Genomic DNA, 18,000 nt, shown 5'->3' on the forward strand with positions numbered 1-18,000 from the left:
GTTTCTTGATTACTGGGCAGTCAGGTAGTGGTGCTATTCTTTGAAATTATGAATATAGGAGAAGCAGCAGATTTGAGAGACTACAGAGGTGTTTAATGTTGAATACATTAAGATTGAATTCTCAGTGGGTCACTAAAATGGGTGCCTAGGATATTTTGGAAAATGCAGGCTCGGAGCTTCCGTTAGGGAGGGAGTTTTATGGGTGATGTTTAACTGTATAAGGGCATCCCTGAGACTAGTGAAAAGATCACAGGATATGGAATCAGAAGATGCTCTGAGTTCTGGTGCCTTCTATAGCTATGTGACATTCCATCTGACAGTTAACTCCTCTAAGGAGTTAATAGTATACTTTTCCTAGTCATCCCATGGTGTTAAAAGAATTCAGTGAAATCATGCAGCTGAAAGCCAGTATGGAAGAATTCAAGGATTATACAGTCATTACGTATATAAAAGGAAATAATGTTTATGTAAAATGTTGGTTCAGGAATTGAGCGACGTACCTTTTTATCACCACTGTCATCATTGAACCATATGATCGTGAATAAGTCACTGTCTTTCAGTAACCCCAATCCAATTTCTTTTTTCTTTTTTGACAAATGAGGGCTTTAGATTACATGATCTTTTGGGTCTTTCTAGTGCTAAATTTCTATAATTTACTTTATACAAACATACCCTTTATAAAGGAAATAGATTTGTAATAAAAAGGAAAGTAATGTGACAAAAGCTATTGAAAAAAATCTTTTTTTTTTTTTGGCATAAGGAAGAATGCCAAAAGAAGGATGTAGGTAGACATGGAAAGGAAATGAATGAGGAGAGTAGGGAAGAGTTAAATTAACAGGCAAGAGTTAGAGATATTTTAACGGGTGTGGAATGTATTGTTGTGCTTGAAATAAATAGATAAGAATTTTATATCTGTTAGAAGTATTACTAAGTGAACACTTCAGCAATGCTAACATTATGGATTTGAGAGATGAATAATATGGTCTTGGCCATCAGGAATGAGTTATCTAGAAATATACTTTCTCCCCTGTCTACTCACCTTCTGTTGATTCTAATTTAAGACACTCATAAAGACAGTTTTCCCCTCTTTTCTCTCTCAGATATTTGAGAATCACTTTAAATCTTTAGCAGTAGGATTTCTCATTAGCATAACGTGGCACTAGTTTGCTTAATGATACAGATCTTGGGATTTTAACAATGTATAGTATTAACAGTTCTACTTAATGTAAGTTACCAAGGTTTGCATTTCCTTAAATATAATAGGAGACACATCCAGGATGTTTAGGAGAACAAAGAGCTATGACAGCCTGCTGACTACCTTAATTGGTGCTGGGATCCGAATTCTTTTCAGTTCCTGCCAAGAAGAAACTGCAGGTTTGCTAAAGGAATTGTCTTTAGTGGAACAAAGAAAGAATGTCGGCATTCATGTTCCAACAGTGGTGAACAGTAATACATGTGAAACTCTTCAGTTTTATCTGAGTATTCCCAATATAAGTTATATAACTGCATTGAATATGTGTCACCAGTTCTCATCTGTGAAAAAGATGACAAACAGGTATGTCTGTTTTAATATTTTTAAATGGTTACTTTAAAATTGTTCTAAGAGGGATTTCATTGGAATTTTCATATTTTTTAAAAGTAAAGAGGTGTAGTGCCAGTTAGATTCATTCAGTAAAGACTTTGCTTGTCACCGCATTAAGCTGAGGACATTAATGGGGAGGAGGGTCGGTAAAAAAGGTAAGCATTGTATTTGTAGCTTAGAGCCCTATGGGGAGGTAGACAGCACTTATATTTTGACCTTGCATTCTAACATTTCTGGGCTGTTTAGTTCTGTAACTAAAAAAATGTTCAAGTTGAAAGTTTTACTAGGTTTTAATGACTATATTGCTTGAAAATCAAATGAAGGTATTAGCAAATAGGTTAAACTACAGGCCCAAATAAGATGTTGAAATTATCATTTTAAATGATTTCAAATATAGGAAATAAATGTGCTTTTATTTAAACCAATGCTAAACACATTAACTGAATGTAGAAATCTTAGGGAAAAAAATATTTCCTTAAAGGCTTTTGTTTGGTGTTGTTTAAACAAGAATATTGAATTTTATAAGTCAGAAGTTCAAGCCTATTTTTGTTTCTTTTTCAGCACACCTCAAGAAATTTCGATGTATGCACAAGTAACTCATCAAAAGGCTGAGGAGATCTATAGATATATTCACTATATATTTGACATGCAAATGTTGCCAACTGATCTTAACCAAGGTAGTATTAAATCTGATACGTGATCAGACTGCTCAGGTTGGGTTACCAGAGAACAGTACAAAATGCACTTCAGTAATCATTGCTGCAGTTTATGATTATGTTTAATACATGTATATGAGAATATTGCCCTATTGTTTTATACTGTGTATATTTTTATTTGTACAGAATATATAAATTATTGAAGAAAACGTGTTTAATAATTATTTTGGTTAATTAGAGAATGAAACTTTCTTATTGAATAAAAAGTTTATTTAAGGTGCTGTTAAGAAATAAAAGCTAGAGTGAAAGATGTATTTTAGAAATTTTCTAGAGATTATAGTGCTGTCATTGTCATTTGTTAGCATTATGGGTTGATGTATCTGCTGCCAGCTTAATGATCATAAATTTTTTCCTATACATATACAATATTGAATAGGTATGGGTGGTACATGTATTGTGAGATGATGCCCCAGAAACTAGGAAAAGTCAAAAATTTAACTGAATCCTCAGTTCAGTTCAGTCACTCAGTCGTGTCTGACTCTTTGCGACCCCATGAATAGAAGCACGCCAGGCCTCCTTGTCCATCACCAACCCCCGGAGTTCACCCAAACCCATGTCCGTCGAGTCAGTGATGCCATCCAGCCATCTCATCCTCTGTCGTCCCCTTCTCCTCCTGCCCCCAATCCCTCCCAACATCAGGGTCTTTTCTAATGAGTCAACTCTTCACATGAGGTGGCCAAAGTACTGGAGTTTCAGCTTCAGCATCAGTCCTTCCAATGAACACCCAGGACTGATCTCCTTTAGAATGGACTGGTTGGATCTCCTTGCAGTCCAAGGGACTCTCAAGAGTCTTCTCCAACACCACAGTTCAAAAGCATCAATTCTTCGGCACTCAGCTTTCTTCACAGTCCAACTCTCACATCCATACATGACCACTGGAAAAACCATAGCCTTGACTAAATGGACCTTTGTTGGCAAAGTAATGTCTCTGCCTTTCAATATACTATCTAGGTTGGTCATAACTTTCCTTCTGAGGAGTAAGCGTCTTTTAATTTCATGGCTGCAGTCACCATCTGCAGTGATTTTGGAGCCCCCAAAAATAAAGTCTGACACTGTTTCCACTGTTTCCCCATCTATTTGCCATGAAGTGATGGGACCAGATGCCATGGTCTTAGTTTTCTGAATGTTGAGCTTTACGCCAACTGTTTCACTCTCCTCTTTCACTTTCAAGAGGCTTTTTAGTTCCTCTTCACTTTCTGCCATAAGGATGGTGTCATCTGCATATCTGAGGTTATTGATACTTCTCCCGGCAATCTTGATTCCAGCTTTTGCTTCTTCCAGCCCAGCATTTCTCATGATGTACTCTGCATATAAGTTAAATAAACAAGGTGACAATATACAACCTTGACATACTCCTTTTCCTATTTGGAACCAGTCTGTTGTTCCATGTCCAGTTCTAACTGTTGCTTCCTGACCTGCATATAGGTTTCTCAAGAGGCAGGTCAGGTGGTCTGGGATTCCCATCTCTTTCAGAATTTTCCACAGTTTAGTTGTGATCAACTGAATACTAATAGCTGTCAAATTCTAGTAGTATGAACTCCAATCTATACTACTTCTTTTGTTATTGTTGAAATATCAAAGAAGTGATATACTGGAGTTGGAAAATTTCAGTATAGGTTGAGCTATCAAATGCAGGCTGTCATTGTGACCCATTACATTGCATCTGTGATGCTACTAATATTTTAAGATGGTTCCGTATTATTACCTGCAACATGAGTCCCTTCCTTCTAGTCAGTGTACTGCTAAAGCAGTCTTTAATTATGGATATATGTTTTCCCCACTTAAGGTCCTTTTTTCTGTTTGCCTTATTTTTATCTCCTATTACACATTGTTGGGGAGTTGAATCAACCTGACAGCAGAGGGTTTCACTTAAGACTGGGCATGGACTTCAAAGCTGATCTAATTCAGATTGATTTTCTCTTTCCTATCAGACGATGAAAGTGAGACACAGAAGCAAGTGACTTAATCAAGTATAGACTGGGAAATCCAGAACAGGAGCCCAAGAACTAGATAGTTTTCTTTCACTAAAAAATCTGCTCTGATCGTGAACTTAGCTCCTTTGGGACAGTGTAAATTCTGAATTCTTCTAAAGCAGTTATCTCTTCTTTCTGCTGTTCAGTAATTTTGTCAAATTTTTCCTTTACAGAGAGTAAAGGAAGTGATATAAATTATTGGCTGATGTGCAGTTTTCATTCTCTCTCTCAGGTCCAGTTCATCCCTTAGTGTCTCACTGTGCTGTGGTGGAGTGGACTTGCTGAGCATTTCTCCCTAGTGAGCATGAGTCTTAGCTTTGTCGGGTAGGAGGAAAGGGGCTTCTCTTTGATTCCAGTGTGCTGTGTTGCTGCTTCTCACGCTACGTGGTACCAGCGGCTGTGTTGGGTATGGCCGTCTGGTGGAACTTTGTGCCCCAGCTACACCAGAAGCACGCAGCCCCCTCAGCAACCTCACGTTGCCGTGGACTGATGGCTTCCCTACAGCCTCTCTCATGCAGACACCAGTGTCCTCAGATTCTGTGTGTGCACGCTGAAGACAGTGTTTCATAAACTGACATGGTTTGAGGGACATAACTTAGAGGATTTCATTTACTTATGCTTGCTGTGTAGAGACGTCTATCCGTTTTTAAACTGCAACAGCCTCTTTCTGTATTCCCACAGGTTGCACTTATCAATCCTATGGTTTATCAATCCATCTTGTCTGCCTTTGAGCCCTTTGAAAGTCTTTCTCTTCTGATTCTAAGTCTCCTTTGGATGTTACCTTAAACCTTACTAGTTTATCTAATGACCCAATGAAAAGAAATGGGAATATCCTGGTACCTGGCAGGTGGGATAAACAGAGACTTGATAAGTCACAGAGAATATGGGGAGGGGGGTACATTGTAGTTGATGTCAAGTGTATGCTATTTCAAAATACCCTTTTTGTTTCCTATTATAGAATTGAACTACCTTCAAATTCTGAAACCACTATCCGTTAATATCAAACAGCACATTATTACACCAAACATTTGCAACTTGAAGTTCTACAGTAGTTTTTTTAGAGCTACTCCAACATAACCCTTTCATTTTTTTCATGCTGCTGCTGCTAAGTCGCTTCAGTTGTGTCCGACTCTGTGCAACCCCATAGACGGCAGCCCACCAGGCTCCCTCATCCCTGGGATTCTCTAGGCAAGAACACTGGAGTGGGTTGCCATTTCCTTCTCCAATGCATGAAAGTGAAAAGTCAGAGTGAAGTCGCTCAGTCCTTCACTGCAAATATATATGTGGCAGAAACTATCATGGTAGTTTAAAGGAGAATGATCTCACTTTACCTGCACTATTCTTTTTAAATCTTGTGTTTCTGTGAATTCTATAGTTCTTTAGTAGCTGATCATTACTGAGTAAATGCTTAGGAAACAAAGTATTTTTTCTATAAGTTCTGATATTTTTCAAGGAAAGAGCTGAACCATTAACCAAAAAGGTCATTTTTTTCTATGATCCAGCAGTTAGAAAAACCAACCAAAATACGAATATTATAAAAACTAACTTTATTTGAACAACCTAACTGGAGAGAAAGAGTGAGTGATGTACTATAAACAGAGGGAAAAAATTTTTCATGTCAAATTTAAAACATAATGGCAGAATATGCTAAAAGATGTTTATTTCCAAAGAAGCTGTCCAAAAGGAAAACAGTGTTTATTATGACGTGACATAGTAACTTCACTTCTTACAGTAGTAGATCTGTAACATGAATGTTGTCTAATCCAGTCTTTTAAATACTGAGACCAAATTTTTGCTATGTCTGCTTAAAAATACAACAAAATGTTTTCTCATTCTACTTAATAAAAATACTTAAAAGCAATAAATGAAATTTACATAGGTTTCACGGATGTGCCAATCACAAGCTTTAAGAAAAACAATCAGGAGAAAGCTTGTCAAAAGGTTTAAACAACATGTAATTAAAACATTACATCTGACTTGTATACCAAGTGGTGACAAATGCTAACCTAAGGTTTTCATTTTCTTAAATGTTTAAAAAAAAAAAATAAGAACACCTGTATGGAACATGATTTTCTTAAACAGACTAAGATGCTTTTGAGAGACATAAAACATGAAACCTTTGAAAAAGAGTGTGCAGTTTCTATAAAGAAAATATACATCAGATGAAGACACAAATACACTGTCTGCTTCTTGATAAACATCCTGGACATGTTCTCTTATTTATACTATGCAGAATCAGAACTTGAAAAATAATAATCATTCTCTTCTTCATCTAAAGACTCCATAGCCTTTGTGAAAAGTTTTCCAATACCAGAGTTCTCTGCTAATTCTGTAACGATAAGTTTAATAAAAAAGATTAATATATTTCTAAAAGCAATTTCAAGGAAATTGAAAATAACTATAGGAAACAAATTGATAGGTCTGCCCACTTGAGAACAGTTAATTTTAATACTGTATTAATAAATAGACTACTCTATAGTAGAACAGAGCTACAAAAGAAAAGTATATTACCTTTGTTAAATGGTGTTTTCCTTCTTGATGGTGGAGTTGAAAAATCAGTTTCAATCTACAAGAGAGTTCATATTAGCTAAGTGAAAAAATTTCCACAAAACTGTTTTCCACAGTTTTCTGCTAATTAACCTCCTGTGAAGCCTGCTTCAAACGTAGACAAAGTTCAGCATGCTTTATCCCAAAGGAAATATTACAAACTAATGCTGTAATGGTTAAAGGATAGCACCTGAAAGTTGCCAAAATCAACTGAATACTTATTCCATTCCATAACACTAGCAAAATTTGAGTTCTCTGTACTTTAAATTCCTGGCTAAAATAGTAATTCGACATATATGACAAGCTTCAAGTATATAATGCATGCTTATGAACACCGTACCTTTTAAACCATTGGCCATGGCTATCTTTAAAAAATGAAAAGGAATAGGATGGAAAAGAAAATATGACAGCACAGGCCAGACAGAAGTGGCAAGATATAATCAAAGTCCTGATAGGAAAATCTGCAAACTAGGATATTCTACCCAGCAAGGATATAATTCAGAATAGAAGGAGAGAGAAAGAATTCCACAGACAAGCAAAAACTGAAACACTACAGCAATGCTAAACCTATCCTAAAGGAAATATTGAAAGTTCTTTTCCAAACAGAAAAGTCAGAATCTACAGGAAAGAGAAAATCACAACTGGAAAGTAAATAAGCCAGGACACAGATTTTTTTTAAAAAATGAAAAAAATTCATTAAAGCAATGACAACCACAATAAACAGCAAAAGGATGAATATGAAGATATAAAAGAGGACATCCAAATCATAAAATGTAGGTGAGGAAAGTAAGAAAATATACATTTTTTCCTGCAGAATATGTTTGAGCCTATATTACTACCAGTCTAAACCAAGTGGACGGAGAAGGCAGTGGCACCCCACTCCAGTACTCTTGCCTGGAAAATCCATGGATGGAGGAGCCTGGTGGGCTGCAGTCCATGGGGTCGCTAAGAGTCGGACATGACTGAGCGACTTCACTTTCACTTTTCACTTTCATGCCTTGGAGAAGGAAATGGTAACCCACTCCAGTATTCTTGCCTGGAGAATCCCAGGGACGGGGGAGCCTGGTGGGCTGCCATCTATGGGGTCAGAGTTGGACACGACTGAAGCGACTTAGCAGCAGCAAACCAAGTGGATACAGGAAGGAGTTAATACACTTGAAAAACAAGGTAACCACAAAGCAAAAACATTCAACAGAGTCATAAAAACTAACGAGAGAACACAAACATACTATGAAAGAAAACCATCAGACTACAAAAGGGAAAACAAAAATGGACAAATAAAGTACAAAATCAACAGGTAAATAAGGTTTAAAATGGTAATCAATATATCTATCAATAATTACCTTAAATGTAAATGCACTAACCGTTCCAGTCAAAAAACAAGTGCACCCGCGCTGATTCATGTCAATGTATGGCAGAAGCCATCACAATATTGTAATTTTTCTCCAATTAAAATAAATAATTTTTAAAAACAGAGTGGCAGATTGGATGAAAAAAGAACCTACAGCATGCTACCTACAGGAGGACCGACTTTAGGGCACATAGGACATTTCATGAAATGGAAATGTGAAGAGGGGGAGCGATACTCTTATCAGACAAAGTAGACTTTAAAACAAAGGCTATAAAGAAAGATAAAGAAGGCAAGCTACTAGAGCTATTGTAATGACAAAAGGATCACTACAATACAAGAGGATATTACAGTCATCAACACATATGCACCCAATAGAGGAGCATCCAGATGCATAAAACATACTAATAGAGCAGAGACATCCCTTTGCTGACAAAGATCCATATAATCAAAGCTATGGTTTTTCCAGTAGTCAGGTATGGATGTGAGAGTTGGACGATAAATAAGGCCGAGTGCCGAAGAATTGATGCTTTTGAACTGTGGGCTGGAGAGACTCTTGAGAGTCCCTTGGACAGCAAGATGAAACCAGTCAATCCTAAAGGAAATCAACCCTGATTATTCATTGGAAGGTCTGATGCTGAAGCTGAAGCTCCAATATTTTGTCACCTGATGCAAAGAACTGACTCATTGGAAAGGGCCCTGATGCTGGGAAAGATTGAGGACAGGAGCAGAAGGGGGCGACAGAAGATGAGATGGTTGGATGGCATCACCGACTTAATGGACTTGAGTTAGAGCAAACCCTGGGGGACAGTGAAGGGCAGGGAGGCCTGGCGTGCTGCAGTCCATGGGGCTGCAGAATCGGACACGACTTAGCGAGTGAACAACAGACATAAAGAGAAAACTGACGGGAATACAATGATAGGAGGAGACTTTAACACCCCGCTTAAATCAATGGACACATCTTCAACACAGAAAATCAACAAGGCAGTGGAGATCCTAAATGATATGATGATATCATGATCCCCACATCATATGTTAATGAGACTGGAAAGCTCAAGTAGCTTGCCTTGTCATAAACCTGGTATGGAGTCAGACTTTGAAATCAGAACTTTTAATACTAAACCCTTTGCTCTATCCTGACCTAGTGGCTATAAATGAAGCCAAAATTTGATTCCTGTAAGGAATGTGGAGTTGGAAAAAGGGACTCAGGAAACACTGAGAGGGAGTTTGCCCACATTTTCAATTGCAGAGTAGAAGTTTTTTTGAAGAATTCAGTCTCCAGGCTGATCTTAAACCAAGGTTCCCAGAGGTATCTACCATTTCCTGTGGACAAATAAAGCCTATAAAGATTAGATCTGGTTAGCTAATCCCAAAGTTTCAGTTTAGAGACTCTGAGAGGAACTATACTCTAGCAGGTGTGCTATATAAATACTTCAACAAGGGTGAGGGGGAAAAAAAAGATGGCCGTAACCTGGCTTGAAGGAATACGCCCTCAGGGAATGAAGCAGTCTCCTTTTACCCCATACGTTATCATTCTCTAAGACTGGCTGTTTACTTTGAGGGAATCTGAAGTGAATTAGCTTTTCCTGAATACTTACAGTTTTATCTGGATATAAATTATTCAAATTAAATGAGAAATGAAAATTTAGATCACTCAAAGGCAATATTGAGTTAACATTTTTCTGTAATTAGATTTTAAATATTGAAATACCTACAATACACACATACACATGTCAAATCAAGTAGCTGAATCTGAAAAATTTTGAAATCTAGAGTATCTAATGAAATTTCTTATTCCATGACAATCATAACTCAATCAGTATGGATTATTCCCCAATCACTGAATAGATATTACGCTTCTGTGTCTTGCCTGAAATGTCCTTCTCTAACCTATATTTCTCCCACCCTGCCTGACTCCTCAAACGAAAATTCTCACCTTACTCAAATGCTCCAGTCTATGAACTGCCATCTATAATCCTATAGCACTTACATGCTTACCTCACTCATAGCCTCATACTCTAATTTACTTATATTAGGCTATAAGCAACGTGAAGGCAGGGGTTATTACATAACTTATAACTCCAGCAATTTGCGAGGTATTATAGTTGTTCAACAGATGCAAGCATGCTCAGTCATTTCAGTCGAGTCCAACTCTTTGCAACCCCAATGGACCACAGCCCGCCAGGCTCCTCTGTCCATGGATTGATTCTCCAGGCAAGAATACTGGAGTGGGTTGCCATGCCCTCCTCCAGGGGATCTTCCCGACCCAGGGATCTAACGTACGTCTCCTGTGTTTCCTGCATTGCAGGCCGATTCTTTACCGCTTAGGTACTGGGAAGCCCCGACAAAGAAAAATACTTACCGTCTTTTTCTTGATATTGCCCCAGGTAGTGCCACCTTTACTTTTATGGGCTTTTTGCATACGAAAAACATATTTATCACAATCATTCCTGTTTAAATATAAAGTAATTTCAAATCAACATTAATCACCATACTTTAATCCACAGATTGAACAGCAATTGACAAAATTAATTTAAAATGTTTCCGTACGTTAAAAGTATATTTTATGTTCCATTTTAACGTGTATACCCGTGGCGGATTCATGTTGATGTATGGCAAAACCAATACAATATTGTAAAGTGATTAACCTCCAATTAAAATTAAAAAGACAATCGTGTACCAATGGAGATGGACAAAATGCTTCAACCCTGCAAGACTGTTCTGAAAAATGATGGTTTACTCATTGTCCATCGTCCCATCTGTTCTTCCCAGTCTCTATCTTGCTGCCTGTCTTTTCTAAAACTCACTAAGACATCTTGTCCATTGATTCCCTTTTGTTATACCTTTTACTCCTTTCTCTTGTTCATGTCTTCCTTCCCTATCCAGGTTGAATCTTAAAAGTTATCACTTTAAGGATATGCATGGTGATGAAAACTCTCCATTAATTTATGCCTTCCAGCTGTGTTGAGATTCAGTTTGGCTCATAAGCCTTTTATTTCTACATCGTTACATGTTTTTTATACCAACTAAGACTTTAAAAAAATATTTTTTTTAACCTTACCTCTTTTCCCTTCTCATCCTTAGCAAATACACCTACCTGACTCATAATTTACAGATGAAAACTGAAGCTACATAGAACGTTGTTCTTAGTTTCCCCAACAATTACTCAGGACAGATTTTCTCTCTAGGCATCAAGTTCCTTTATGATTGATTATCCATTCTTTTATGACTATTTGGCAGCTTAAAGGTATGACTGTAAGTAATCTGTAAATCTGTGATGTATATTAAGATATCAATGTGAACCACAAGCACTGCCGCACAGTGCGTGAATGAGCCTAGCCAGTTGTTCAGGATCAGCACCTCATAAAACTACTGTCCGGTACAGATACTTTGGGAGTGATAAAAAAAATACTGTTGCATAGCTTAAAATTGTTACGAAAAGGAAGCTAACTACTAGAGTCGGTGAAGTCTAGAGATTAAAGAGGTCTAGGAAACTTGTTTTTTAAAAATAAAGTTTTGCAAAATATATTATTGGTATGAGTCCATCTTGTGCTCTATAAGGAAAAAAAGCCATTTTCTATCATTGTGAAAGTGATATATGTTAAAAAAAAAAAAAAACTATCATAATCCACAACAGTGTAATCCTACCATCTACAGATAATGGCTAGTGTTTTTGGTTAAGGAATTTCCTATCTCCTGTGAATACATGTTACAAAACTGGGATCATACTGTAGGTTAATGTAGTTTTATTTCTTAGCTCTTAAAAATTATTCACTGAACATTATTCTGTATCATTAAAGTTTATTGAAAGCGTTATTTAATCCTTTTAAACTTTTATTGGAGTACAGTTGCTTTACAATGTTGTGTTAGTTTTTACTGTACAGCAAAGTGAATCAGCTATACACACACACACACCCACACACACACACACCCTCTTTTTTGGATTTCCTTCCCATTTAGGTCACCACAGAGCACCGAGTAGAGTTCTCTGTACTACAGTGTAGTTTCTGAGTACCTATCTATTCTACACATAGTATCAATGTATCTATGTCAATCCTAGTCTCCCAGTTCATCGCACCACCCTCCCCCCTTGGTATCCATGTTTGTTCTTTACATCTGTGTCTCTATTTCACTTTGTAAATGAGACCCATCTGTATCAGGAGTTCCCTAGGCAGAGGGCCTGGGACTTGTAATGGTCCATGACCTGTTAGGAACCAAGCTGCACAGAAGGAGGTGAAGGACTGGTAAGTAAGTCAAGCTTCACTGCGGTTCCCCATTGCTCACATCAAACCTGAACCATTCCACCCTCCACCCACCCTACCAGGTCCATGGAAAACGGTCTTCCACAAAACTGGCCCCTGGTGCTGAAACTGTTGGGAACTGCTGGTCTCGGCCAATTTTTTCAGATCCCATATTTATGCATTAACATACAATATTTGCTTTTCTCTGACTTACTTCACTCTGTATGACAGTCTCTAGGTCTGTCCTTGTCTCTATAAATGGCCCAATCTCATTCCCTCTATGGTGATATTCCACCGTATATATATGTCACGTCTTTATCCACTCTGTTGATGGACATTTAAGTTGTCTCCATGTCCCAGCCTCTGTGAAGAATGCTGCAGTGAACACTGGGGTGCATGTGTCTACTTGGGTTATGGTTTTCTCTGGGTATACGCTCAGTAGTGGGATTGCTGAGCCACATGGTAGTTTCAGTTTTTAGGGTTTTTGTTTTATTTGGCTGCCCCATGCAGCCACGTGGGATCTTAGTTCCCTGACCAGGAATCGAACCTGTGCCCTCTGCATTGGGAGCTCAGAGTCTTGACTACTGGAATGCCAGGGAAGTCCCTCAATTTTTAGTTTTTTTAAGAAATCTCCATATTATTCTCCATAGTGGCTGTATCAATTTACATTCCCACCAACAGTGCAAGAGGGTTCCCTTTTCTCCACATCCTTTCCAGCATTTACTGTCTGTAGATTTTTAATGATGGGCATTCTGACTGGTATGATGTGATATCTCATTGTACTCTTGCATTCTCTAATAACTAGATGTTGAGCATCTTTTCATGTGTTTGTTGGCTATCTGTATTGAAGACATCATTTTAAATTGTTACATATTATTCTATTATATGGACAAGTCCTAATTTCTTAACTTTCCTTATTATTGGACTGTTAGGTCAGTTTCAAAATTTCAGAATTGTTTTGTGATGAACATATTTGTTCATACAAGTAAACGCTCATAGTTGCCCAACCTCATATTTCCTTATAAATAAAATTCAAGGGTCAAAGGAATGAATATTTTAAAGCTAATGATTTGGCCAAAGTTCTTACCAAAATCTGTCCAAAATCATATGCACCACAGAAATTGACTCACACACCTATGGTCAGTTAATCTTTGACAAAGGAGGCAAGAATATACAATGGAAAAAAGACATTCTCTTCAATAAGTGATGTTAAAGTTGGACAGCTATATGTAAATCAAGTCAGAACACACCCTCACACCATGCATAAAAATATGGCTCGAGGACGTAAAAGACATGACACCATAAAACTCCTAGAAGAGAACATAGGCAAAACATTCTCTGACATAAATCATACCATATTTTCTTAGATCAGTCTCCCAAGGCAATAGAAATAAAAACAAAGTTAAACAAATAGGACCTAATCAAACTTACAAGTCTTGGTACAGCAAAGGAAACCATCAACAAAACGAAAAGACCACCTACAGACTGGGAGAAAATATCTGCACATGGTGTGACCAGCAAGGGTTAGTTTCCAAAATATACAAAGAGCTCATACAACCCAACAAGGTAAAAACAAAACAACCCAATCACAAAATGGACAGATGACCTAAGAGACATTTTTCCAAAGAAGACATACCAATGGAAAGCAGGCACATGAAAAAAGGCTCAGCCTCACTAGTTGTTAGAGAAATGCAAATCAAAACTACAGTGAGTACTACCTCACACTGGTCAGAACGACCATCGTTTAAAAATCTACAAATAAGTGGTGGAGAGAAGGTGCAGAAAAGGGGATCCTCCTGCACTGTTGGTAGGAATGTAAATTGGTACAGCCACTATGGAGAACATATAGGGGTTCCTCAAGAAACTGAAAAGAGTTGCCATATGATCCAGCAATTCCACTCCTGGGCATATATCCAGACAAAATTATAATTCAAAAAGATACATACACCCGCTATGTTCATAGCAGCACTATTCACAATAGCCAAAACATGGAAGCAACCTAAATGTCAGTTGACAGATGAATGGATAAAAAAGATATGGTACATATATGCAGTCAAATACTACTCAGCTATAAAAAGAAGCATGAAATAGTCCATGGATGGACCTAGAGATTCTCATACTAAGTGAAGTCAGACAGAGAAAGACAAATACCACATGAGATCACTTATGTGTGGAATCTATGACGCAAATGAACCTATCTATAAAACAGAAAGAGACTCAGAGAACAGACTTGTGGTTGCCAAGTGGGAGAGAGGATTGGGAGGGAAATGGATTAGGAGTTTGGAATTAGCAGATGGAAACTATTATATAGAGACTGGATAAATAACGAGGTCCTAGTGTATAGCACAGGGAACCATGTTCAATATCCAATGATATTGGATACCATAATAGAAAAGAATATTAAAAAAATATATATATATATATAATTGAGCCACTTTGCTGTACAGAAGAAAATGACCTCACTGTAAATCAACTATACTTAAATAAAATTCTGAAGTATTTTTAAAAATTATATGCTTAATATACTTTCACTTGTAAATACTTATTTAAAAATAAACAAAAAATAATTTCTGGATTGCTAGGAAAAATTATGTTTTTGCTGAGTAAATGCAAATTCAAATTTTCACTAAGCTTCATGAGAATACTGATGGGTTTTTTTCCTCCCAGTTTTGATCATATGGCTTCGCTCTCTCACACCCCATGAAAACTGCTCTTATCAAGATTAGTGCTGGCCTGCTGAACTGCCAAATGAATAGTCTATTTTCAGCCTGCCTTACCATTTTCCATTTCCCCCCCCACCGTTATTTGATTGATTTATATTTCAAAATAATGTTTATATTCACATAGTGTGGAATTCAAAAAGTCTTTGTTTTTGTCCCAAGTTATCTTAGTTCGTCTCCTGAAAGATCACTAATGTTTTCAGTTGCCTATGTATCCCTTTAAGAGATATTTGATCAAATAAAAGCAATTATGTGTGTGTATAAACACATATACATACAAGGATACACACACACAGAGCCCCTATTTACACAAATGGTAACACATTAACTACATCTAACGGTTTTCATTCATTTATTTATTTTTTGGCTGTGCTTGCAGCATGCGGATCTTAGTTCTCCCACAAGAGGTCAAACTCATGCCCCCTGCACTGGGAGTTGTGGAGTCCTGACCATTGGCCTGCCAGGGAAGTCCCCCTTTTTCATTTAATATATCTCTTACCATAAGTACATAAAGCATTTCTCATTAATTTCTATGGCTACATAATGTAGCAAAATTTGATTGGTCCCTAATCGATGGACATTTGAGTTCTTTCCAGCCTTTTGTCATTATAAGCAATACTGCAACAAATTAGCTGTACAATCACAATTCTAGAGGTAGGACTGCTAGGTCAGAGAGTATATGAATTTATAACTTCGATAGACATCAACAAAGTACCACTTTCAGGGATTGAACTAATTTACCTTTTCACTAGTAAATATGTGAGAATGGCTTTCCTTTTCTTGTTAATTTGTAGGAGTGTTATAACAGGGAAGTTAGCCTTTTTTCCTGTGGTAAGTTCCCATAAATTCTCTTTTTAAAATTATAAGTTCCAAAAATTCTTTTCTCAGATTCTCATTTGTCTTTTGACTATTTATGATGGTTGGTACCAACTAAAACTTTATAAGGTTGACTTTATCATACTTTTTGTTAGTGGCTTCTGGGACTTCTAAGATTATGAAATAATTCTCCACAGTCTTCTAAAGATATATTTTATAGTTTAATTTTTACATGCCAAACTTTGGCCCATTTGGAATTTATCCTAATATAGAGTGTGACCTGTGTACTGACAATACAGAAAACACCTATACTTGCAGGAACTATCCATCTTTGACCTCTAGGAACCATTCTTTCTTGTTTTTTATTTTTTTAATAATGATGACTTCTCTAATTACTGATATCTGCTGTCTTCAACTCATGGGATGTTAAAAGCTGATGGAGAGAATTTCAGTACCATATGTACAAATACGTACCTGTTTATAGAGTCTAGCATGCTAGGCGTGACATGATGACACTGAGGAGTTTTTGCCAGTGGAAAGATTACTGATGATGGAGTTGTTGGATTTCTGTCCATATTTGGCAGAATATCCTCCCCTTCTTGACTGTCCTGGAAACTTGGTAACTAAAAAGCAAATATGTATTACCAACAGGCACCCCTAAAAACAGAATTCCTCATTATCACAAATTGTTTTTTGAGGGGAGGGATTATGTTATTTTCCTTCTTATAATTTCACAACTGAGATAACTAAAATATTAGTAGGTAGAGAACAGAGCCTTGGTCTCTAAAAAACTTGGTTTCTATTGTGTAAAATGGAAAGGACACACATTTCTAGTATTGCATAGGTCAAAGGCCAGCAAATATTTTCTGTAGAGTCAGAAAATATTTTAGGTTTTATGGTCTTTGTCCCACTGCTCAATTCCACTGCTGAAGCAGGAAAGCTGCCACAGCCAACTTGTCTGTGGTCCAGTAAAATACTGTTTATAAAAAGAGCTGATATGCCAGATCCGGCCTGTGGGCCAAGTATACTGACCTCTGCACAGACAGAACAAAGCAAAAGTATAACTGATTTACTATTATGCTTGGTACTTAATAGATACTCAGGCAGTATTAAACTTTTTGTGTACATATATTTCCAATAAATAATTTAATCTTTTAATTAAAGTTTTACTTACCTTTGTATTAAAAGCTTAGAAAAAGTGGGCTTCTGTTTCTATTTTATTATTTTTGCTTTTAAAATACTGCTGCTGTTGCACTTAGGACAAAACATGGGAGGAATAATATAAAGGGCACAATGCCTAAAGGATCAGTGTTTTTGTGCAGAGAACGCAGTAAGAGCCTCAGATGGCTCCCTTAAAATACTTCCCTTTATAACCTGTCTAGGTAAAAAGGGGCCCCAGATCATGTTGTCACTAAGTTCTCACTAAGCAGCCTTTTAAAACTGGATAATTTAACAACATTGTGAAATGGGTAGATGGAAAAATTACCCCAAGTGTGAGCCTTCTGAATTTTTTTCTTGCCTACTTTTTTCCCCTATGAGCTTGATACTTTTTATTATTCCAGTAACATCTGAATGAGTTCTTACTTTTTTTTTTTAATTTTTATTTTTACTTTATTTTACTTTACAATACTGTATTGGTTTTTATATATTGCAAATATTTTATCCCAATCACTGAAGTTTTTAGTTATGTGATTTTTTTCATTCTATTAGTATAAAAATTCTTGCAATCATTCAAATCTGTCAATTTTATGCTGCCATGTAGTCCCTCCTCTGAATTTACTATGCAGTAGGTAATAATCTATGCCTGTCACGCACCCTTTTAAAGTCTGCCTCACTGCATATGAATTTTAAATATATATGCTTGGCCTTTTTCTGGGCTTTCTATTTGGTTCTTTAAGCATTACTTCTGAACCCCACTGAAGGGCAGACTCTGGCCACTGAGGAGAACGGCATGACTGGCAGACTGCTTCCTGTCCTCTACTCTGACATTTCTGTGGAGGCTATCAGTCCTTGGCCTAAATATTAGGGATGAACACTAACCCTAAATAAAAATGAAA

The 18,000-nt window shown here is 37.0% G+C and overlaps 2 protein-coding genes across 5 annotated transcripts in view; one reads left to right on the forward strand and one right to left on the reverse strand.

Moving 5' to 3' along the window:
- Positions 1-2,447, forward strand: part of FANCM (FA complementation group M) — a 61,931-nt gene extending 59,484 nt beyond the window's left edge. The window contains exons 22-23 of the mRNA XM_004017924.6: positions 1,264-1,555; positions 2,144-2,447. Of these exons, the coding sequence (XP_004017973.3) occupies positions 1,264-1,555; positions 2,144-2,282 (431 nt within the window). The 3' untranslated portion in view covers positions 2,283-2,447. The remainder of the gene's footprint in view (positions 1-1,263; positions 1,556-2,143) is intronic.
- A 3,354-nt stretch (positions 2,448-5,801) lies between these two features.
- Positions 5,802-18,000, reverse strand: part of MIS18BP1 (MIS18 binding protein 1) — a 45,367-nt gene continuing 33,168 nt past the window's right edge. For all 4 annotated transcript variants that reach the window (XM_042235333.2, XM_012098882.5, XM_042235334.2 and 1 more), the window contains 4 exons: positions 16,418-16,566; positions 10,529-10,616; positions 6,783-6,837; positions 5,802-6,600 (listed from right to left, as the gene is read on the reverse strand). In XM_042235333.2, the coding sequence (XP_042091267.1) occupies positions 6,497-6,600; positions 6,783-6,837; positions 10,529-10,616; positions 16,418-16,566 (396 nt within the window). In that variant the 3' untranslated portion in view covers positions 5,802-6,496. The remainder of the gene's footprint in view (positions 6,601-6,782; positions 6,838-10,528; positions 10,617-16,417; positions 16,567-18,000) is intronic.

The sequence above is a fragment of the Ovis aries genome, chromosome 18, assembly GCF_016772045.2.
Source record: "Ovis aries strain OAR_USU_Benz2616 breed Rambouillet chromosome 18, ARS-UI_Ramb_v3.0, whole genome shotgun sequence".
Taxonomy (NCBI): Eukaryota; Metazoa; Chordata; class Mammalia; order Artiodactyla; family Bovidae; genus Ovis; species Ovis aries.